Raw genomic sequence first — 24,569 nt, forward strand, 5'->3', positions numbered from 1 at the left:
GAAACAGTACCGCAGCATAAAAGCCAGGACCAACAGGCTCTGGGACAGCTTCTTCCACCAGGCCATCAGACTGATTAATTCATGCTGACGCAACTGTATTTCTATGTTATATTGACTATCCTGTTGTACATAATGTTTATTATAAATTACTATAACTGCACATTGCACATTTAGATGGAGACGTAACAAAGATTTTTATTCATGTATATGAAAGATGTAAGTAATAAAGTCAATTCAATTCAATTCATATATTTAAATGTTAATACCATCTCTTAACTTTAACAACCATCTTTGAAAATTTGGAGGATGATCCACAGTAAGTCATTATACTCTTTTTTAATCATTTTCCATGGATCTTAGATTGTAAGACACTATAATTTATAGGGGCAGAATTAGGCCGTTCAGCCCACTGAGTCTGCTGATTTACTACCCCACTCAACCCCATTCTCCTGCCGTCTTCCCATCATCTTTGACAGCCTTACTACTCAAGAACCTATCAAATTCCATTTTAAGTATACACAATGACTCGGCCTCCACAGCCATTCTGTAGCAATGAATTCCACCAATTCACCACCCTCTGGTTAAAGAAATTGCTCCTCATCGGTGTTCGAATGGGACATCCTTTTATTCTGAGGCCTCTGATCCTAGATTCTCCCACTATAGTAAACATCCTCTCTACATCCACTCTATCTAGGCCTTTCCATATTTGATAGGTTTGAATGAGATCTCCCCATCACAGCTCAAAAGCTCACAAAACTGCTTCATCCTGCTATCTTTGATGATATATGGATTTTAAATACTTGACCACCATGGCAAATAAACTTTTAACATTTTGCCTAGTTGGAATTGAGAACCTTGTCAATATTACACTATTATACCAAAGTACCTAAGAGACTCCTGGTTAGGTACATGGAGCTTAGAAAAATAGAGGGCTATGGGTAACCTTAGGTAATTTCTAAGGTAAGGACATGTTCGGCACAGCTTTGTGGGCCGAAGGGCCTGTATTGTGCTGTAGGTTTCGTATGTTTCTAAATTCACATTGTTATCAATCATGTCTATATTGGGATTATATTCCTTAACTAGATAAGGAACAATGATTATTTTTATTTCCAGCAAAATTACATTATTTGTCTGATTATATTTAGGGAAGTATTCGAAGATCATGAAATAATTGTTTTATTAGAAATTCAGTACTTACTTTTCAAGAAACTAACAATAGCTACGCGATTTGATAACATACCTCTAGTTTGTGTAGTGATCACCACTGCCTCCACTGGCTCCCCCCAGCCCCGACGTGTCTTCGCGGATACACGAAAAACATACGGCGATTCAGGTATCAAATTGGTTGCCCAATATTGGCGAGCATTGGAACTGACTTCTATGTTGATGAATTTACTTGGCTCACTGGTTGCCAAATGGTAAGCTATTCTGTAACCTGCAAAACCCCCAAAAAAAAAATCAAAATTGCAGATCAATAAGTCTAACATATTGAGCAGAATGACTGTGTGAAATGAATACCAAGCTAAATCACAGTAGAAGTTTATCATTATACAACCCAGATCCAAGTTTTAAGTTCATGCTATTGTTACAGTTTCATGAAATGTATTTAAAACAATACAACAAATTTCACGTCACATGCCAGTGATAATAAACCTGATTCTGATTCTAAATTACATATTTAGAACATCCTAACAGTTTAAGCACTGGGGCTCCACAGGGGACTGTCTTGTCTCCCTTTCTCTTCACCATTTACACCTCAGACTTCAACTACTGCACAGAGTCTTGTCATCTTCAGAAGTTTTCGGATGACTCTGCCATAGTTGGATGCATCAGCAAGGGAGATGAGGCTGAGTACAGGGCTACGGTAGGAAACTTTGTCACATGGTGTGAGCAGAATTATCTGCAGCTTAATGTGAAAAAGACTAGGGAGCTGGTGGTAGACCTGAAGAGAGCTAAGGTACCGGTGACGCCTATTTCCATCCAAGGGGTCAGGGTGGACATGATGGAGGATTACAAATACCTGGGGATACGAATTGACAATAAACTGGACTGGTCAAAGAACACTGAGGCTGTCTACAAGAAGGGTCAGAGCCGTCTCTATTTCCTGAGGAGACTAAGGTCCTTTAACATCTGCCAGACGATGTTGAGGATGTTCTACGAGTCTGTGGTGGCCAGTGCGATCATGTTTGCTGTTGTGTGCTGGGGCAGCAGGCTGAGGGTAACAGACACCAACAGAATCAACAAACTCATTCGTAAGGCCAGTGATGTTGTGGGGAGTGAACTGGACTCTCTGACGGTGGTGTCTGAAAAGAGGATGCTGTCCAAGTTGCATGCCATCTTGGACAATGTCTCCCATCCACTACATAATGTACTGGTTGGGCACAGGAGTACATTCAGCCAAAGACTCATTCCACCGAGACGCAACACAGAGCATCATAGGAAGTCATTCCTGCCTGTGGCCATCAAACTTTACAACTCCTCCCTTGGAGGGTCAGACACCCTGAGCCAATAGGCTGGTCCTGGACTTATTTCCTGGCATAATTTACATATTACTATTTAACTATTTATGGTTTTAAAACTATTTATTATTTATGGTGCAACTGTAACGAAAACCAATTTCCCCCGGGATCAATAAAGTATGACTATGACTATAATACAGGTTATCACATTATAACATGATCATTAGATGTTCATTTGCATTACCCCAATTTTCTCTTCATACTGAGGCACCAACCGAATTTAAGTACATTCTCTAAACTGCATCTTATTGCAATGTGAACCCAAAACAGAGCAATATTAGGTTATTAGACTGTGGTGTTTTTTCCTCCTCAGACAGGTTATACTTCTGCTAGATGGCAGAAATCTTAGTTGCCTATTCCTGTTTCAATCTCAGATACGAAGGTCAATTGTAACATCCTTATTGTACCCGACTGTGATTATTTGTTAAGGCACAGACTACAAACAAAATTGAACACTTCTAAATTCTGACTCAGGCTTCATGTTGACCAGTGCACTTACCATATGATCCACAGACACAACTGTGGCCAAGTGCACTAGTTGCTGCACCAATTCAGTTATAAAATTTCTTTCAGGTATGATGTGACAGAGGAAATTCTTTGCTCAAGAATCGCATGTATTCTCAATGGGTCAGGGGCATAATGACAAATGGTGATACTTTAAATATAACAACAAAATGGACCAGTGTTATAAAGAGGGCATAGCGGAGATTGTCAGCAGAAATTTCTCACAGTGAAGTGGGTAAAACCTGATATTTTCCTGTAAATGTGCACAGTTGCAATATGTTTAGCACGTCCTGTACCATGCTGAAGTAAGGCTGTATATAAAGTAGATTCATTAAGCAATTTTGGGTACTTCTCCTATATATACCTATTTGGTCCCAGGATATTTTTGCCCACCATGCCCAATGTGATGCTGAAATGTCTGATTCATTTCTTTAATCAACTTAATATTTGTCCAGCAGGAGCTGACTCAAGTACTCGTAATGTAAATTTAAATCACGAAGACAATACTCCTAATATTGAGGGGTTGCTTTTTGTACAGATAATATACAAGGGTTTACTTTCTGTTCAGATAATACATATCAGAGCTGTTCCACATCTGTAAAAGTATTGCAGCGGAATGTTCTTGCAATTATCAATTACACAAGTAGAGGTGAAGCTGCTTCTAGTCTTTACTGACTTATTGCTGCAATTTATATTTCGCTTTATATTGTTCCTTTTGTTGCGTTCAGCTAGATCTTTTAAAATCAGTCTGATATGCCTTAATGATAGACTTCAAAACTGAAAAAAACCTGTATTTTAGCAAAGAGCAATGTACAAAATAGCCTTTGTTGCAGCATGAGAGAACCTTTTTGCCATTCACAAAGCACTAAACATTCAGGCAGCTCCAATGCAGAAGAAGACTGAAATCCCTTTGGTACAAGCAAGTCATACTTACCTTATCTGTATAAGATCAAAATTGAGACAAATCTAAAAAAGATTTTTAAACACTTAACAATACAATATATGCAAAGGACACATTGTGAGTGAGGCCCCATAAAGATTAAAAAAAAACCTTTGCCTATTCTATCACCGAAATGGAACACAGTTTATGGTACACAAAGTTCAAAAATTCAAAGTTCAAGTTGAAAGTGAATTGATTATCCAAGTACATATATATCACCATGTACGACCCTGAGATTAATTTTCTTGCAGGCCTTCACACAAAATACAAGAAACACAATAGAATCAACGAAAAAAGACAGTCGTCAACAGTACGGACAAACAATCAATGTGCAAAGGACAGCAAACTGTGAAAGTGCAAAAAGAAAAAAAGAGAAATAATAATAATGAATAAATAAGCTAGAAATATCGACAACATGAGATGAAAGTGAGTCCAGATCAGCGATGGGGCAAATGAAGTTATCGACTCTCGCTCAAGAGCCTGATGGTCGAGGGGTAATAATTGTTCCTGAACCTGGTGATGTAGGTCCTGAGGCTCATGTCCCTTCTTCCTGATGGCTGCAGCAAAAAGGGAGCATGGCCCAGATAGTGCAGGGTCCTTGATGATGGATGCTGTTTTCCTGCAACAACGTTTCGTGTAGATGTGCTTAATGCTGGGGACGGCTTTCCCTGTGATGACCTGGGCCGCATCCACTACTTATTGTAGTATTTTCCATTCGAGGGCATTGGTGTTTCCATACCAGTCTGTGATGCAGCTAGTCAATATACTCTCCACCACACATCTATAGAAGTTTCTCAAAGTTTAGATGACATACCGAATCTTTGCAAACTTTGAAGAAAGTAGAGGCACTGCATGTTTTATTTGTAATGCTACTTACTTGCTGGGCCCAGGATAGATGCTCTCAGATGATAACACCAAGGAGTTTAAAATTGGGACTTCCCCAAAGAGAACTGGCTCACGGACCTCCAGTTTCCTCCTCCTGAAGTCAATAATCATCTCCTTGGTCTTGCTGACACTGAGTAGGAGGTTGTAGTTGTGGCACCACTCAGCCAGATTTTCAATCTCCCACCTATAATATGTTGATTTGTCCCCACCTTTGAATTGGCCAACAACAGTGGTGTCGTCAGCAAACGGAGCTGTGCTTAGCATAACACAAGTAAAACGTGGGCTAAGCATACAGACTTGTGGTGCACCTGTGCTGATGGAGATTGTGGAGGAAATGTTTTTGCCAATCTGAACTAACTAGGGTCTGCAGGCAAGGTAATTGAGCATCCAGTTCCACAAGGAGATATTGAGGCCAAGCTCTTGAAGCTTATTGATTAGTTTTGAAGGGATGATGGTATTGAATGCTGAGTTGTAGTCAATGAAAAACATTCTGATGTATGCATCTTCGCCATCCAAATGTTCCAGGGTTGAGTGAAGAGCCAATGAAGTGGCACCTGCAGCTGACCTGTTGTGACTGTAGGCAAACTGGGGCAGATCCAAGTTGCTTCTAAGGCAGGAGTTGATACATTTCATCCTGAACCTCTCAAAGCACTCCATCACAGTGGACATAAGTGCTAATGGTCATTAGTTACTGAGGCAAATTACCACGTCCTTCTTAGCCACCAGTATAATTGAAGCCTGCTTGAAGCAGGTGGGTACCTCAGACTGCCAAATCAAGAGGTTAAAGATATCAGTGAACACTCCAGCCAGTTGATCAGCACAGGCCTTTAGTACTTGGCCAAGTACCATGGCTGGGCCAGATGCTATTTGTGGGTTTACCCTCATGAAGGATGTCCTCATGTTGGCCTCAGAGACTGAAATCACAGGGTCATCAAGGACTGAGTCGGCAGTGAGGTAGGCAAATGCAATGTTAACATTCATTTAGAGGACTAGAACATAAAAACAAGGATGTAACGCTGAGGTTTTATAATGCACTGGTGAGGCCTTATTTGGAGTATTGAGAGCAGTTCTGGGCCTCTTATCTAAGAATGGATGTGCTGACATTGGAAAGGGGTCAGTGAAGGTTCATGAGAAGGATTCCAGGAATGAAAGGGTTATCATATGAGGAGCGTTTCATCACTCTGGGCTTGGACTCACCTGAATTTAGATGAATGAGGGGCGATCTCATTGAAACCTACTGAATGTTGAAAAATCTCGATAGAGTGGATGCATAGAGGATCTTCCTATAGTTGAGGAGTCTAGGATCAGAGGGCACAGCCTTAGAATAAAGGGACATTTATTTAGAATGGAGATGAGGAGGCTACAAAGAGAAAGCAGAATGGGGTTGAGATGGAAAATATATCAGCCATGAAGAAATGGTGGATGAGACTCGATGGTCTGAATGGCCTAATTCTGCTCCTATCTTTTATGGTCTTATGGAAAGAAATCCTGATCTGTGCGCAGCTCTGCCAATTATAAACATCTGAAAGAATCTGCTAGCAGATTTGGGCGTCTCGAAGTGGATAAGCAAATCACCTCTGGAACTTCCAGTGAGAGAGATGAGCATATGAGATGATAATTAAGTCAAAGGGTCAAAAAGGTTCAAAAGTTCATTTATTATCAAAGTATGTATGCAGTATACAACTCTGAGAAACAAAGAAAACCATGGAAGTCAGTTGAACAGCAAACCAGAAATAGGAAACTCACCCTACCCCCAGAACAAAAATAGAACGGCAACACGATCGTCACCCCCACCATACAAAAAGTGACAAGAACATCAACCCCAAATCCCCCTCTACCCAAGCAAAATGCAACAAGAACATCGACTCCCAAATCCCCTTGCCAATAAATCAGTGCATCACAATGACGGCAGCTCATTTTGATATTATTTAAATCTCTAATTACAAGGCAACCCATTAAACATGTTATCTGGGTCTATTTGTTAGACATGAATGGAGCCGGATAACATTTGTACAATAAATATATTAACAGTGCAATACATTTTATTACCACTTAGTGTCACCACAAGACAGTATGCTTGTTCTGTTCCTTTTTATTTACCTATTAATTATTTATGTAGTGTACTGTGTTGCTCAAGGCAATTACATGTTGCTTCACCAAAGCATTCATTTTAGTAAGACTCAGTACTTCCGCCGGTCTCTAAATGGAGGCTTGTAAAAAATTGTGTTGCATTATTTGGCAAAGAACAATCCTGCAAATATTTATCTGCTTTAATTTCATTAAGCTGGGTGCAGAATAGCAATAGTTGCTATGGCAAAGTTTCTTGCCCACCTTTTCTATATTTTCTTTCAGAACATGTATACGGATAAAAGCTTCAAGGACAAAAGCTTCAAAGACATAATAAATAGAAACAAAATGCAGAGAGGAATACTTTAAAAAAGAAACTCTTAGCAATCACAACAATACTTCTTCATCAGAAAATTTCACCAGTTTACACATTCTTTTGTCTTACCTAGAATAATACCATTTGGGTTCTCTGGTGTCTGCCAAACTACTCTCACTGAAGTTAACTGGACCTCCGGGAATATCAGCTTTATGGGAGGACCTGGAACTGATAACATAAAAGAACGAGTCATAATGAAGTCCTTAATCCTAACTTGAAACATAATTCAAATATTTAATTTATTGCCTACTGATTGTACATTTAAAAATAAATCTGTTCTTCAGAGTCTTGATTAAATTTTCAAACCAACATGGACTGTAGGTCACAACCCCAAAAACAATCAATAGCATCACTCGAGGGAATGCAAACACAGAGTAAAGACACATATCGTGCAACTTTATTGAAATATACCGCAAGTATGATTTTAATTATTTGATTAACATTCTTGGCTTTAATGATGATTTGCAATAATTATATTTTTGACAGTACACATTTCACAATTTTACATTTGGAATTCAGTAAATAATCTGCTATTACATGGTGCATAATTTAAAGGTATACCAAAATGCTGTTCAAGGATAGTGGGGAAAGAGGCCTGGATGCAGCATTACCCTATATAATGAGCTCCAGATCTTAGCTAATCTATTCAGGGTTGTACTGGAGGGGAAGATAAACTACAAAATCAGTTCTGGCACTGATTTGAACTAAAGTAATCCATTCCAGGCAACGTCCGGATGAATCGCCTCTACAGTCTCTACAGTGCAACCACAGCTTTCCTATAAGATGATGACCAGAATACTCGAAGTGTAGACGAACTAATGCCCTGTAAAGTGCAACATACCTACTCAACCAGACGGGTTGGCCTTTGACAAAAGCCTTCAGCAGATTACAGAATCACAGTATCATAGAAAACTTATAACACTAAAGGCAGTTACTCAGCCCAGTACGTCTGCGATGCCCAACCTAATCCTACCTTCTAGCACTAGGCCTGCCGGTCACAGCTCTTTAAGCACACAGTTGAGTACTTGTTGAAAGTGATAAGGATTTCAGTCTTATCTTTGTAGCACTGAGTTCAAACCCACAATGCCCTTTGGGTGAATTTTTCTTCTTACACTTTGCCAAGAGTACACTGTACTCTTTGCCAAGCAGGATGAATGACAGTGAAGGAAAGGTGGCCAATACAACAGTGCATTCTTTTGACATGTAAAGTACTGACTGCATCTTTCAAAAGTGCAAATCTTTTCAGTCCTTCAACGTTTGAGTTAATGGTAGGTCTATCCCTACTTATCTCATCAAACTGCTGTACTTCACAGTAAGATGCTTAAGTACAACACCAATTTCATACAGTTCTATGACAGAAACATTGACTTCAAATTCAATTGAATAACAGCTTATTTTTTTCTAGCTCTACATTATTAGACATCAATTTAATTCGAATAAGTCATATTTACTACAGTTTACAGGTTGAAATGTGTCACTTGTGAAATTTGACTCTCAGCTGAGGGCTACGCTTGTGATCCTGACATAACTTTATCAGACATCCCACCCTGCAAAACTCATTTCAGGGAGGTAGCACAATCAATTTGCAGGAGACTCCCGGAACTTCCGGGAGAGGTGGGATGTTTGTAATAGAGTAGCTCCTCAGCAGTTAGCCAGCTAGTTTAAATAACCTTAGCTATGCTAATGAATGAATGACACCAGTTAAACTCACCTCAACATGTCTTTTACATTTTAACCCACCATGGGCAATAGAAAAGTCACTGTTGCAAACAGTGCAGCGAGCAACACTGTCATTATTTTTGACCCCTATTAGGCAAGGGTACACTTTAGTGCTGTCTGTCGTCTTAGTGACGTACGTTTTATATTTTCTTTTTTTGGAACACTCTCCCATGGCGTGCTTTCGCTCTCTCTCTCTCTCGTGGTCGCTCTCTCTCTCTCTCGTGGTCGCTCTCTCGCTCGCTTTTTCTCTCACTCTCTCGCTCGCACGCTCTCGCTTGCTTGCTCTCTCTCTCGCTCGCGCACTCTCGCTTGTTTGCTCTCGCTCTCTCTTGTGGTCGCTCTCGCGCTTTCTCTTTTGCTTTCTCTCGTGTTCTCTTGCTCGCTCTCAAAAAAATTTGATTTCCATGATATTGTATATAACTTGCGGGCATCAGGGAGCCACTATTAATATGTGGGAGACTCTCGGAACTTCCGGGAGAGGTGGGATGTCTGCTTTATCATCAGGTTATAGTGTTAACCCTGTACAGTGTGCCTTTTGAAGTACTGAGAGGGAAATTGGACTGCACTGCCCTGGGGATAGCTGGTCTTGGGCACTCCAAACCCAATATAGTCATAGTCACGCAATGTTAAATTTGGCGAGCACTCCAGATCCTGACCACCAGTCTGCTACCTTTCGCTCTGCATGTTATATAGCTGATGCTCCAACTCGTCTGCAGCAGAATGAGATTGTGATCCATACCTCCTCTACAAATGTTAAAATTAAACCTTTGTCTCCTTACATCAAATGGTGTTTTCTTTTTTCCCTACACTCTTCCCACTAAGACCCTCTTTTCAGTTAACAAAAAGTGACATCCTACTTTTTGTTACTGCCTCGTTTCCAGCAGCTTTGTCCTTACATTTCAAGCCCCTCCTCCCAGCCATATACCCTCGCTCATTAACTGCTTCCTCCTTCATCAGAAACACTGCCTCCACATCAGCACCATACCAGTACACTATATCTAGGAACTCACCTTTTATCTAATCATTTGAAATTAATTAAAAAAAACACATACCACTACTTGTTCCAGTAGTTTAGCTTAAAAAGAAGTCCTTTCAACCCTCTTCCTCAGTAATAACATAGTGACTGGCACAGTACAGGTGACCCGGGTTCAATTCCCGCTGCTGTCTGTAACGAGTTTGCACGTTATCCCCATGACCGCGTGGGTGTCCACCCACAGTCCAAAGACGCATGTTATATTGAAAGTGCTTAAGATGTCAGTGAAGCCTGATTTGGAGTATTGTGTGCAATTTTGGCTGTTTACCTACAGGAAAGATGTAAAAATGATTGAGAGAATGGAGACTAAATTTACAAGAATGTTGCTGGGATGAGGACCTGAGTTATTGGGAAAGGCTGAACAGAACCTTGACTTTGTACAAGATTCTTTCAGTCATTAGCTTAGAATGTAGAAGATTGAGGGCTGATTTGATGGGCAGGGGGGTCAATTTCAACATTTAAGAGAAACTTGGATAGGTACATAGATGGGAAAGGTATGGACGGCTACGGTCCAGTGCAGGTTGATGGGATTAGGCTGGTTAATGGTTCAGCACAGACGGGATGGTCTAAAGGACTGTTTCTTTGCTGTGTGACTCCTATGTTCTTCTGTTCTATGACTAACTCCCTTTACTTAGCGCCTATCTGAGGGAACTTTCTTTCTCTGCGCCTACATTCTGCTGGTTTCTATCTTGTTTGTTCATTTTTACAGGTATGCAGAGATCAAATATAGATTTCTACTACAGTGGATCTGTGGTGTCTTCCAATCTCAAGTAATGAAATTGTTCATGGTTTTGTCTGTGGAAAAAAAACCTTGTCTTTGCACAAAATTCTTTCAGTCATTAGCCTAGAATGTGCACGAATAAACATTAACAAAATACATAACTCATTTCTTGGACTCTTTGCATTCAAAAACTTCTGAACAAGATGGCTAAAATTTAAAATGTCAATATCCAGGTATTTGATATTAGCATGGAGCTATTTTTAATTTTTCAGTGTTTAAACAAACAAGTTATCTTAATGCTCTGAAGAATAAATTAGTTGGAACAGTTGCAATCTCAAAACCACATTCGTCATACACTGCATATCAGAAAATAGATGAGGCTCGTTAATATATCCTAGTGTGGATTGCAGTAAATGTTAGATTCAATATATTCATTAAGCACTGCAGCAGACCAAAGCTTTCAGAAAAATGAAGCAGTCAGACATTTAAATTGGTAGATAACATTGTCAGATTTGTGAACTAAAGCTTGACAAAGGGAATTGGAGGGAGGGCAAAGGTTGTGGTTTCTCCCCCTCGGAGGGGAAAATGGCAATGTGTAGCAAAAAAGACAGATGCTGCTTCACCCTCTGGGTTCCTCCAGCTGTTTTGTTTTTGCAGCAAAATTTAGGTGTGTATTGGAAAGAGAAAGGTTTTACTTTCTGAGTTATATAATGTACCCTGTGTGCTGTTATGAAGAAGAATAAGGCAATTGTATTACAAAGGGTATTAACACAAGGTTCTCTTGCAATGAAATTAAAAGGTGATAATGGAGACAACCTGTATCACTCCAAAGAGTGTATCATCCGCTGCAAGCAATGACACTTGTTACTAAATGTTTTCAATCTCATTAAGTGGTTTTATCGGAGTCCCACAACCACTAAGATTTTGAAAGTTGTACCATTTGACAGCAGAATAATTACTGTTGGGACACAGCAAAATTGATCTAGATTGTTCCTTTTGCTTGCTTATGATATCTGTGTGGCTGAACTTAGCCCTAGGACTTGAAACGCCCTCATTTTGAGAAGCACTGTTGTCCATGAGCAGAGGTGTAATCTCAGTAACAGATGCTGAGGTCTCACCTTTCAATCTTCATGCTCTTTTGACAGTGTGCTAATAGAACAAGTCTGTTTTTAAATAGTTTGAAAGTGTCTTCAATAATCCAAACAATTTGAAACAGGCAAAATAAGAGTAAAATACACAATAAAAATAGATAAAAATCAAAAATCAATCTATTAACTTTAAAACACATTTGTGTTTGAAATTAATTCAAGATATTAATATTTTAAAATAAAGAGGGGGGAAAAAACTAAGTTGCTTGCATTCACCATATTTGTCCAGGATGTCAATATTCAAATGAATTAGGTCACTCAGTACATACAGCTCTGCTGAACTAGATATTCAACCTACGATACTTTGCAGTCAGCAAAGTAGTGGTAACTATTAACACTGACGTAAGAAGCTATCAATATATAAATAATTACTGTAAATGATTACTTTTATTTTGAGATCATACTGGAGGGCTTCCTGAAAGACACAGAAAGAGAAGTGGGAGGAGATAACTGTGTCAGATTCATTAACCACATGTACATCGAGATAGACAGTGAAATGCATCATTTGCGTTAACAACCAACAAAACCTAGGGATATGCTGGGAGCAGCTCACTAGTGCCACCACACATTCCAGTGGCAACTGAACATGCCCACATTGCTTGGCAGAACAACAGAGAACACAGCAAACAAGAACAGCAAAACAAGCCCCTTTCCTCCCTCCCACCATTCCCACCTACCGACCCACACACACAGATAGTCCCACCACTCTCAGACATGCCTCCAGTTTCCTATCAATTGGGAACAAGCCCCAGGACCTGAATGCAGAGCCACATCTCACATGTGTGATTCAAGACAGTTGAAGCAAACCTGAATGCAAAGCTGCACTGCTGGCAGCAGACATTACTTGATGCATAACACCCTCATTCACTTATCAACAATTTCTCTCAGGACTCCTCTCTTACGTTCGTGTGCTCTACCTCACTCTCTAACACTTTGCGCCGCCAGATCTTTCAGCTTATACAGACTGCCAGGATTTTTTTGACAGGTACAGTACCTAAACACGTGTGGCATTCCTTAACACAATCCATCCATGCTCCCCCCGCCCCCGGTAAAACAAGTTGCTTCAAAACCACAAGCAGAAGGACTTCTATAGTGAGGAAGAGGTATAAGATACGTTAATCGTACAAAGGAAGCAAAGGCTGCCATACTTACAATAGGCAATATTAAGTCCGTGGCCCACTCCAGCACCTTTTCTGGTTGACCAGCTGACCAGTCCTCCACACTCACTCACAGTTCTCTTATCCCATCAGCCCCCTTTCACCCTCCTCTTTCCCTGCTTCAGCCCTCACGATCTGCCCATCATCCACACATTCCTCCATGTGGTTCCCTCCCTCATCTCCTTCTTTTTATTCCACAGTCCTCTGTCCTCTCCTATCACATGCAATTTTTCTTCAACCCTTGGTCACTTCCCAGTTTTTTACATCTTTCCCACTCTCCCCCTCATCTCGATCCACCTATCACCTGCCAGTTCATGGTCTACCCCTTCCTTTTAGTACTGGCGACCTTTCCTCTTTCTCTCCAGCTCTAATGAGGGGTCTCGAGCTGAAACATCGACTGCCCATTTCCGAGCACAGATGCTGCCTGACCCACTGAATTCCTCCAGCGTTTTGTGTTTTGCTCCGGATTTTCAGCATCTGCAGTCCTTCTTGTGACTCCATTACCCTCCTTTCTTTTCTCCGGTCATCATCAGCTCACCCAGCAGCTTTCTTCATTCATGTAGGCAAGAAGTGCAGCTGCTCAGGTTGCTGTAGAGTCATTAAAAGATAAAGGCAGAGTGATTTTGAAAAAAAGATAAAGGAGTTGTGTGCCAAGGGACAAAGTTCAATTCAAATGTGAGTCTATTACCATATGCACAAGTACACATATGTACAAATGCAATGAAAAACTTACTTGTGGCAGCATTAGAGACATGTGACATCACATACACAGCCATATAAGAGTGGGAAGGGTGGGCTCAGGAAAGTCTCAGTGGAGGTGATGGCAGCATTGCGAATGGGGAAAGAGGGTGTCAGTCACACATGGCATTACAGTACTCCACCATCCATTATTGCAATTATAGGGTCAGGAATGAAAATCACAGATTTGTCCTCAATTTTTCTTGTGATTTGTATTGAAATTGTCTTCTATGGTGCAGATAAAATTGATATCCAATTTCTGGACCAACCCTTCTAATTAGTGTGTGATCAACTCAATAACTCCATTTAAGAGCTGACATATTGGCCAAGTGGAGTTCTCTACTGCTGATTTACTCTGGACCACAAATCCACAGGTGACAGAGACACTCTACATAATCCCTGTCAAATTAAACATTTTAAAGTTGGTTTAATTTTACAGTCACCGTTCAAAACATGGCAGTTTTCTAAATAAACAAATAAGCAGTAGAATTTCCAAAACTAACATCTCCAACACACATCAGCTTCACAGGAATCTCCCTTGTCCCTATCAAAGCTAAATCATGCCTGACCCACTTTTCAATACCACGGACGATTCAAGTGGATTGAAATTATTGCAATCTAGTTGAATTGCTTCCTTACTCAAAAATCGGATTAAAACTGTTTCCAGATAGAGTTCCATCATTTTGCTACCCAGACTTGTTCGTTTCTGCGGCAGAATACATTGTGGGGTAGAAACTGTTTTCAATTTAAAACACCTTATTTGTCCATTAACAATGATGGAAACCTTAAAACCATAAGACATAGGGGCAGAATTAGGCCACTTGGCCCATTGAGTCTGCTCCAACATTCCATCAGGGCTGATTTACTGTCCCTCTCAGACCTACTCTCCTGCCTTCTCACTGTAACCTTGGATGCCACGACTGACTAACAACCTATCAACTTCTAGATTAAATATAATCAATGACGTGGCCTCCACAGCCATCTGTGACAACGAATTTGACAGATTCACTGCCCTCTGGCTAAGGAAATTCCTTCTCATCGCTGTTGTAGATAGATATCCATCTAACCTGAGGCTGTGACCTCTGGTCCTAGACTCACCCATTTTGGAAACATCCTCTCCACATCCATTCTGTCTGGGCCTGTCAATATTCCATAGGTTTCAACGAAATCCCTACACCCCATCCCTGCTCATTCTTCTGAACTCCAGCAGGTACAGGCCCAGATCCATCAAATGTTTCACACACATTGACACTTTCATTCCTGGAATCATACTCTTGAAACTCTTCTGGACCCTCTCCAATGCTAGCACAGCTTTTCTTAGATAAGGGACCCAAAACATGCTCGCATACTCAGAGAGCAGTCTGACCAACGCCTCAGAAAGTCTGAGCATCACATCCTTGCTCTTATATTTTAGTCCTCTCAAAATGAATAGTAACATTACATTTGCCTTCCTTACCACAGAGTCAACCTGCAAGTTAATCTTCAGGGAACCTTGCACAAGGACTCTCAAGTCCTTTTGTACCTCTGATCTTTGAATTTTCCTGCTTTCATTCCTTGTACCAAAGTTTATGACCAATCACTGCAGCCTTTCTGACTCCTCGGCACTTCCTGCCCCTCCATCTATCCTTGTATCGTCTGCAAACTTGGCCACAGAGCCATCAATATCGCCATCCAAATCGTTGATGTATAACATGAAAAGAGGTGGCCTCCATAACAACCCGCGCTGAACACCACTTGTCACCTGTACCCAACTAGAATAGGCACCCTTTATTCCAATTATTTGCCAATCAGCCAATCTTCTATCCAAACTAGTATCTTTCCGTAATACCATGAGCTCTTATCTTGTTCAGAAGCCTCATGTGCGGTGCCTTGTCAAATGTCCTCTGAAAATCCAAGTAAATAAAATTCACTGACTCCCCTGTTTACCTTGCAGTACCTTAACTCTACCCACAAGGACTCGACATCTTCTGATCCTATGTTACCTCTTCCTAAGGATTTGATTCCATTTTTTTTTTACCAACAGAGCCATACCACCTCCTCTGTCTACCTGCCTGTTCTTTCAATACAAGGCGTACTCTTGGATGTTAAGCGCCCTCTATGATCTTTTTTCAGTCATGTCTCAGTAATGCCCACAATGTCATAGCTGTCAATCTCTAAATGCGTTACAAGATCATCCACCTTATTCCCTATACTGCATGCATTCAAATATAACACCTTCACTCCTGTGTTCATCACCCTTGTTGATTTTGCCTCCATGTCACACTTTACTTCATCCCAGTGACTGCAATTTTGCCCTATCATCTCAGTTTCACTACACTCTGCCTTGACTTGGGTACCAATTGCCCCACACTCAGCCGTATCACTCAGGCTTAAACCCTTCCCGAACAAGAGAAAATCTGCAGATGCTGCAAATTCAAGTAACTAACACACACACACACACACAAAATCCTGGAGGAACTCAGCAGGTCAGACAACATCGATGGCTCCTTCACCATTCCCATTTCCCTCTTTCACCTCATCTCCTTCCTTACTCATCACCTCCGTCTGGTGCTCCTTCCCCTTCCCTTTCTTCCATGGCCTTCTGTCATCTCCTATGAGATTCCCCTTTATCTCTTTTTCCAATAAACTTCCCAGCTCTTTACTTCACCTGTCTCCCTCTCCCAGTTTCACCTATTACCTACTACCCTGGATTTCTTCCTCCCCTGCCCCCACCTTCTTACTTTGACTTTTTCTTTTTCTCCAGTCCTGATGAAGGTTCTTGGCCCGAAACGGCAACTGTTTACTCTTTTCTGTAGATGCCGCCCGACTTGCCAAGTTCCTCCGGCACTTTGCGTGTGTTGCTTAAACCCTTCCCAACAGTTTTAGCAAACCTGCCCACAAGGATCTTGGTCTCCTTCAGGTTCAGGTGTAACCTGTCCTTTTTGTGCAGGTCATAACTTCCCCAGAAGAGATCCCAATGATCCAGAAATCTGAAATCTTGCCCCCTGCACCACTTCATCAGCCACACATTCAAGTGTACAACCATCCTATTCTTGCTCTGACCAGCACATGGCAGTGGGAGTAATCCAGAGAAGACTACCCTGTTCTTCAACCTTTCCCAAACTACCTTCACTCACTGTGCAGGACTTTTTCCTTCTTTTTATCTCTGTCATTGGGGTCAACGTGCACCACGACTTCTGGCTGCTCATTCCCTTTCTTGAGAATATTCTGCAGCTACTCTGAGACATTCTGGACCCTAGCACCTGAGAGGCAATACACCACCCTGGCTTCTCCATCACAGCCACAGAATCTCCCGTCTGTCCCCCTAACTACCGAGTCTCGCATCGTTACTGCTCTGCCTTACTTTACCCTTTCTTGCTGAGCCTCACAGCCCGCCACAGTGCAACTGGCTTGGTTGCTGCTGCTGTGCCCCGGTAGGTACACTGCAGCATCCAAAGCGGTACAGCAGTTGCCGAGGGGAATGGCCACAGGGGAACTCTACACTGACTGCTTACTTCTCCCGGTGGTGCCCATCTACTAGCTGAAGCCTGCATTTGCAATATGACCACCTCTAATAAAAGTTTTCAGCCTCTTGGATGGTCCTCAGTGCATCCAACTTTAGCTCCAGTTCCTTGACCTTGTCCATCAGGAACTGAAGTTGAGTGTGCTTTCTACAGATGCAGTCATCAGAAAGACCGTTAGGCACCCTGAAATCCCACATCTTACAGGAGGGGCATTCCACTGCCTGAACTACCATCCTGCCTACATCTAGCGTCTCAAACTTAAGTTCTAGCCTAAGCCTACTGAGCCAAAGCATAACCACTCTAACACTGCCCACTCACATAATGGCCACTCTGCTCAAACTCCACTTCTCTTTATTGGTCCTTGCTAATTAGCCTTAGCTACTATTAACCCAGGCAATCTCCTGCTCCACAGACAAGTCCTGGCTGGCCCTGCTCACCTTTTAAAACTGGCACAGACACTATGGAGACACTACGTTCAAGAGGGTATGTGATTCGGAAGCACTGTTACTGAATATTAAGTCATCATCGTAGCTTGTCACACCAGACAGACAGTGTTGTTTGGCTGATGTTGAGCAGGTCAGTGTCAGCTAAGTCAGGTGAGAGTGGGCAGTTGCGCAGAACGTGTTCAACGTTCTGCACCCTTTCGCCACACTCACAGGATTCGCTGGTCTTTAAACCCCACTTCACTATATTGTCTCCCGTCCTACAAACTCCCGCTCTGTTGAGAGTGCACCACTTCCGCCTGTCAAGCAGTGCCCCATCTGGCAACATTTCTGTGGGGTCTTGCACTGTATTGTTTGGTGAGGTTCTGGTTTCTGTTTGTTGCCAGAGGTCAATCCTGTATGTTTGAATATTAAGTGGGAGCCATGTGCATTCCAAGCACCAAAAAGATAAGTGCACACAATTGTACAAAGTCTATTTTGACAATTGGTATAATCTTTCAACTAATAAATTCTGCTTTTGCCAGACTGGTAGGCTGAACTCATGGGAACAGGAGACAGATTTTGGCATTGAAAAGTTTGTCAAACATCCTGTCCCTATCTTAAAATCTTTATATTGAGCATTTCTTTTATACAAAACTTGAATAAAACCTAATAAAAACAGGAGATCTGGTTAACAATGCTCTGAAAGTCAGAGGTATTTCCAGTTGAATCAAATAAACTAAATCTGTTTACTTCACTACTGTTAATCTGGTTCTTCATCCAGATTGAATCAGAATAAAATTCGGACAAACCTTGACACCTTTGAAGATAAATTTAAGTGCAGAACAGTATTTTTCAAGAGACAAGCGGTAGTGACAAAAATTCAGCCAGGGGTTATCAGCAATGTTGTCAATGGCAACAAAATGGCATACATTACAGATGCATTCCTATGGCTTGGTTTGAACTAGTCTGCAGCTTTCAAGGCCATCAGCAGATATTTCATTTGATTTACTGGGATCTGGCAGACTTGTAGAAAGGCTGTCAAAAATAGATGACAGCACAGGTTTCTAAATAAATCTCTCTGGCAAGGTTCAATTTCTCCAATAGTCATATTCATGAAAAAGCCTGATTATGGCATTAAACCTTTGTCACCTGCCAAAAGACTTATAAAAGGAAAATAAAAAAATACTTTGCTGCAAGAATTTTCCCTTCTGGTTTGTTGTACTTATCGTTTTACTTTGAAGAGGTAAAATATGTGCTTTACTTCTTGAGTACTGAAAATTTTTTGTATGAGCCATAAAATTTTAAACTTATTTTTTAATATCTATTATTTTTATCATACAGTTCATATGCTGCTATGGGCTAAACGAAGCAAAATTATGATTGTTAGATGAACTGGCCACAATGATATTCACGATTCCACAGAATGCTGTAGCTGAGATTGAAAGTTCTGATGGGATAATTGCCCTACGAGAATTAGTCCACTTCCAAGTTGCCACACTGATTTTAAATGCCAGTTATAGTTAAACACCAATTTCACAAATGCGTCTGAATTATATGCTGGTGCTGCTTTTGTTTAACAAAACTACTTTACATAACATCATAATTATCTCTGAAGACATTACAAAAATATCTTTTCTTCTCGGGCTTTCAAGGGTTAGGAGAAAGCAGCTTAACTGAAACAAAAATTGGACATATCAGCAGTTTTACCCTGTGAAATCGAACATGATTTAATTAGTGGAACAATTTGAAATGAATCACAATTTTTAACGTTCCAAAGAAAAGCTTCAAACCTCATGGGTGTTTACAATCAATAAGTATCCACATGGATTTGCATATGCAACAATTCTATTCAATTAGATGACCATTAATGATTATTCATAAATGTTAGTCCAAGTTTTAAATTACCTGCTGCCCACTTGTGCCAGTCAGATCTTAATACTAAATGTTATCAAGGAAATTAACCTAAAAGAAAAGTCTGCAGTTTAATCTTACTTAATGAGGCTCTTCAATAATTGCCAATTTCTAAAGCTTAAGTTGAAGAACCCTCCTACTTCTCCTTAAAACTATTCTTATATTTCAACGAATATTTATTTGCTATCACTCACAATACATTCAGTGGCCACTTCATTAGGTACCTCCTGTACTTAGTAAGGTGGCCACTGATGTATGTTTGTGATCGTCTGCTACTGTACCCATCCAGTTCAAGGCTTGACATGTTGTGCATTCAGAGATGTTTATCTGCACAACACTGTTGTTATGTATGGTTATTTGAGTTACTGTTGCCTTCCCGTCAGCTTGAATCAGTCTGGCCATTCTCCTCTGATCTCTTTCAGTAACAAACTGTTTTTGCCCACAGAACTGTCGCTCACTGGATATTATTTGTTTATCGCACCATTCTCTGTAAACTCTAGAGACTTGTTCATGAAAATCCCGGGTGATCAGCAGCTTCTGAGATAATCAAACCACCCTGTTTGGCACCAACAATCACTGCACAGTCAAAATCACTTAGATCACATTTCTTCCCCATTCTGTTGTTTGGTTTAAACAGCAACTGAACATCTTGACCATGTCTGCATGCTTTTAGGTTTTGAGTTGCAGGCATATGATTGGCTCATTAAAAATCTGCATTTGCGAGCAGGTGTAGAGGTGTTTCCAATGAAGTGAACACTGAATGTTAGTCACACACACAAAATGCTGGAGGAACTCAGCAGGCCAGGCAGCATCTATGGAAAAGAGTACAGTAAACGTTTCATTCTGAGACGTCGACTGCCTGTAAGGAGTTTGTGAATTCTCTCCCCGTGACTGTGTGGGTTTCCTCTGGGTGCTCTGGTTTCCTCCCACAGTCCAAAGATGTACCGGTTGGTGGGTTAATGGGTCACTGTAAATTGTCCTGTGATTAAGCTAGGATTAAATCAGGGGATTGCAGGGCGCCATGGCTCGAGGACCAGAAGGGCCTGTTCTGCGCTGTACCTCAATAAAATTTAAATCACATATTCAGGGTCATGTGAGTGCAGTGCTCCACAAAGCGACCACTACAAATCCATGGGTCTGGTATGATCGGCCTCCGTCAAGTACAACAATCACCCTTTGGCTCCAGCCTCTGAAATGAAACTTATTTCAAGAGGATGGAAGAAAATTGGGAATTGGACAATTATATCAGAGTGTCTGCTATTGTCGAACATCATTGTCTATTGCATCAAGGTTGTCCATGCTTACTGTTCTATCTCACAACTGGCAATGAAGGAAGAGGAGGAGGGAAGAACAGTTTCAATTGACAAGACATAAGAGGGCGAATACCATGATGGGGATCACACTGAGAGTGCCTGAGTATGTTACATTAGTTAGTAGAAACTTCACTTAGTTGATTTAGCTCATTTAAAGACAATAAAACTCTCTCCCACTAAGAATTTCAATCACATAAATAAGCCAACACCAAAGTTTTACATATCCAGTGTATTCCAGATAATTCGGCCATCGGTTATTCGAGGAAGCCACTTACTTGGGATAACTCTTAAAGAAAAAAAATTGAGAAACTAGCCAGGATTTCCTTTGTTTATTTGGGACACTATGCCACTTAATTGGGGCAGGAGACTGTTGCCAAACATTTTCTAACCAGTGCCAGTCGGGTGCATATTGTGTGGCTGTTAAACACTATGCTTACAGCAAACAACTTTTAAATGGCATCAGCTACGTGTGTTTGTGTTCAAAAAGCAGTGATATTCGTCACTGATAGCCGGTGAGAAATAATCAGTAAGACAATTCAGAACTGCTTTGCTCACTGCAGTTTTAATCATTCAAACTTGGAGATGCCAGAAACAGCCAGGAGTGAAAATGAATGGATTTCACTATTTCAACAATTTAGGAACTACAAAGAATTTGAAAGTATTGACAATCATCTTGAATGTTACCTTTGATCCTCACTGGACACTCAGCTCTCATCTGTAGCTTCAAGTATGTACTTGCATGTGACACTGCTTCAGCAGCTGGGCTAAACCAGGTAAGGATAGCCGGTACATTACATACCCAGATGAGATAGGGACATGCCTGTCCTAACAGGTGAGGTCAGCTCTGGCAGACTGGGCAGGTGAGATCTACAGTGAGATACAACGCCTTGTGGAGAGCATTGACGAGGGACAGAAGTTGAGGTATTCCACTGCAATCAGGGAGGTTGCTAGTTGTCACGTCCACTCGTCCTACTGGACCTTGACTTCCGAGGTTGAGAGACTGGAACTGTCCCAGTGCAATGGTTTTTCCACTTTAAAAACTCTCCCACACAGGATTCTTGTTATCGTGGGAATCGACGGACAACCACCAGTAGTATAGATAGTGTTCCAATTTGATCTGTTTCATTTAAATACATAATTTGTTACTCGGTTAAATGGTACTTTGTCTTTTTTATACCTTTTTAACTATTTTTATGGAACTTTGGCTAGTTGGGGAACTGCTTAATTGGGCCAGAATATATTGGTCTCATTGTGTCCAATTAACTGGAATCCACTGTACTTGAGAATAAATATCTCCTGTTTATTATCAAGTTCAAAAGCTTCATTAAAACAGGACATGATTCTTACATTGAAAAATTAAGGAAAATTACCATAAATTCATCTCTACAGATGGAATTTTAGCAACAGACTAAATTATGTCTTTACATTCTTTATGATGTATACAAGATAGCTAGTGTATGTACATGTGAATTATACAAGTACAAACATATTTCTGTGTCAATGTTTCCCAACTGTGAGGCACTCTGTGTTAACATTATCAATAAGGACACCCCCATGGCTATGCATTAGATTAGATTAGATTAGATTCAACTTTATTGTCATTGTGCCCAGTACAGATACAAAGCCAATGAAATGCAGTTAGCATCTGACAAGAAATGCAAAGAATAGTGTTATTTACAAAATAACTGCGAATAAAAAGCAAGTGCTATAGCACACAAATAGAAAAGTACTGAGACAGTACAATATGGGTGCAATACTGCTCGGCGTTGTGATGTGAGGTTCAGCAGGGTCACAGCCTCAGGGAAGAAACTCTTCCTGTGCCTGCTAGTGCAGGAGCGGAGGCTCCTGTAGCATCTACCAGATGGGAGGAGAGTGAAAAGTCCATGGTTAGGGTGAGATGCATCCCTGATAATGCTTTTCGCCCTGTCCAGGCAGCGTTTATGGTAGATGTTCTCAATGGTGGGCAATTGGGCGCCAATAATCCGCTGGACAGTTTTCACCACACGCTGAAGTGCTTTGCGGTCTGATATGGGACAATTCCATACCACACTGAGATGCAGTTGGTGAGTATGCTCTCAATGGTACAGCGGTAAAAGTCTGTCAGTATCCTGGGAAAGAGGTGAGCTTTCTTGATGCTCCGCAGGAAATAAAGGCACTGTTGCGCCTTTTTGATCAGGATGGAGGAGTTCAGGGACCGGGTGAGATCCTCGGAAATGTGGACACCAAGGAATTTGAAGCTTGATACACGCTCCACTACAGTTCCGTTGATGTAGATGGGGACGCGAGTGTGGCTCCTAGCATGTCTGAAGTCCACAATGATCTCCTTCGTCTTCTGGGTGTTAAGGGCCAGGTTGTTGTCGGCACACCACGTGGCCAGGTGCTGGACCTCATCCCTGTAGGCCGTCTCATCATCCCCTATGATCAGGCAGCCACCATGGTGTCGTCTGCGAACTTGATTATGGAGTTAGAACCATGTACAGGAATGCAGTCATAGGTGAAAAGGGAGTACAGAAGAGGGCTCAGCACACAGCCTTGAGGCACGCCGGCGTTCAGGGTGAGAGTGGAGGAGGAGGGGTTGTCTAACTTAACAGATTGGGGTCTGTCAGTCAGAAAGTCCAAGGTCCAATTGCAGAGGGATGAGCTGATACCAAGCTGGTAAAGTTTGTTGATCAGCTTGGAGGGGATCACAGTATTGAATGCCGAGCTAAAGTCAATGAACAGCATTCTGACGTAAGAGTTGGGGCTGTCCAGGTGGGTCAGGGCAGAGTGAAGTGCCATGGAGATGGCATCCTCTGTTGACCTGTTGGTGTGATAGGCAAATTGATGGCGGTCCAGGGTAGAGGGCAGACAGGATTTCAGATATGACAGAACCAGTTTCTCAAAGCACTTTGCAATGATGGGGGTGAGTGCAACTGGGCGGAAGTCATTCAGACCCGTGGCAGTGGAATGCTTCAGCACTGGCACGATGGTGGCAATCTTGAAGCTTGTGGGGACAACTGCCTGGGCCAGGGACAGATTAAAAATGTCCGTGAAGACACCAGCCAACTGCCCTGCACACTCTGAGCACACAGCCAAGTATTCCATCTGGACCAGTTGCCTTCCATACATTCACCCTGCTCAGGGTGGCGCAAACATCAGAGGTGGAAAGTGAGACAGGCAGTTCACCAGGTGGGAGATCCGCTTTGAGGGTGACCTCCTTGTTCTCTCAGTCAAAGCGAGCGTAGAAGTAATTGAGCTCATCAGGGAGGGAAGCAGAGCTGGAAGGGGGCACAGCACTAGGTGGTTTGAAGTGTATGATGTATTAGTGACAATAGCTTCTTCCAAGTGGTGTTTATGAAAATAATCTGTCCAGGACTGAGACTGCTCAGGAGTCAGAGTGTAAATATCAAAAAAGAATAATAGTATATGATAAATAACAGGAAATGTTTTTCCATTTCCTACTTCCTTCAAATAGAGTTGACTATTTTCATGGCTGCTTATTAGGGATACCCAAACAGTTTGGATTTGGGCGTGCCACTTCAGGTCAGAAAAGAAAACTCATCCTGAAATCATTACTGGATTTTTCATGCTTACGATGTGTTAATGACACAAAGTCCAATGATCATGTGTA

General features: G+C 41.5%; 1 protein-coding gene across 2 annotated transcripts in view; it reads right to left on the reverse strand.

Annotated features, from left to right (window-relative positions):
* Window positions 1-24,569, reverse strand: part of sdk1a (sidekick cell adhesion molecule 1a) — a 779,580-nt gene that overhangs the window by 107,744 nt on the left and 647,267 nt on the right. For both annotated transcript variants that reach the window (XM_063058961.1, XM_063058960.1), the window contains exons 28-29: window positions 7,361-7,459; window positions 1,241-1,435 (exon numbers count right to left, since the gene is read on the reverse strand). In XM_063058961.1, the coding sequence (XP_062915031.1) occupies window positions 1,241-1,435; window positions 7,361-7,459 (294 nt within the window). The remainder of the gene's footprint in view (window positions 1-1,240; window positions 1,436-7,360; window positions 7,460-24,569) is intronic.

The sequence above is a fragment of the Mobula hypostoma genome, chromosome 9 (assembly GCF_963921235.1).
Source record: "Mobula hypostoma chromosome 9, sMobHyp1.1, whole genome shotgun sequence".
Lineage (NCBI taxonomy): Eukaryota > Metazoa > Chordata > Chondrichthyes > Myliobatiformes > Myliobatidae > Mobula > Mobula hypostoma.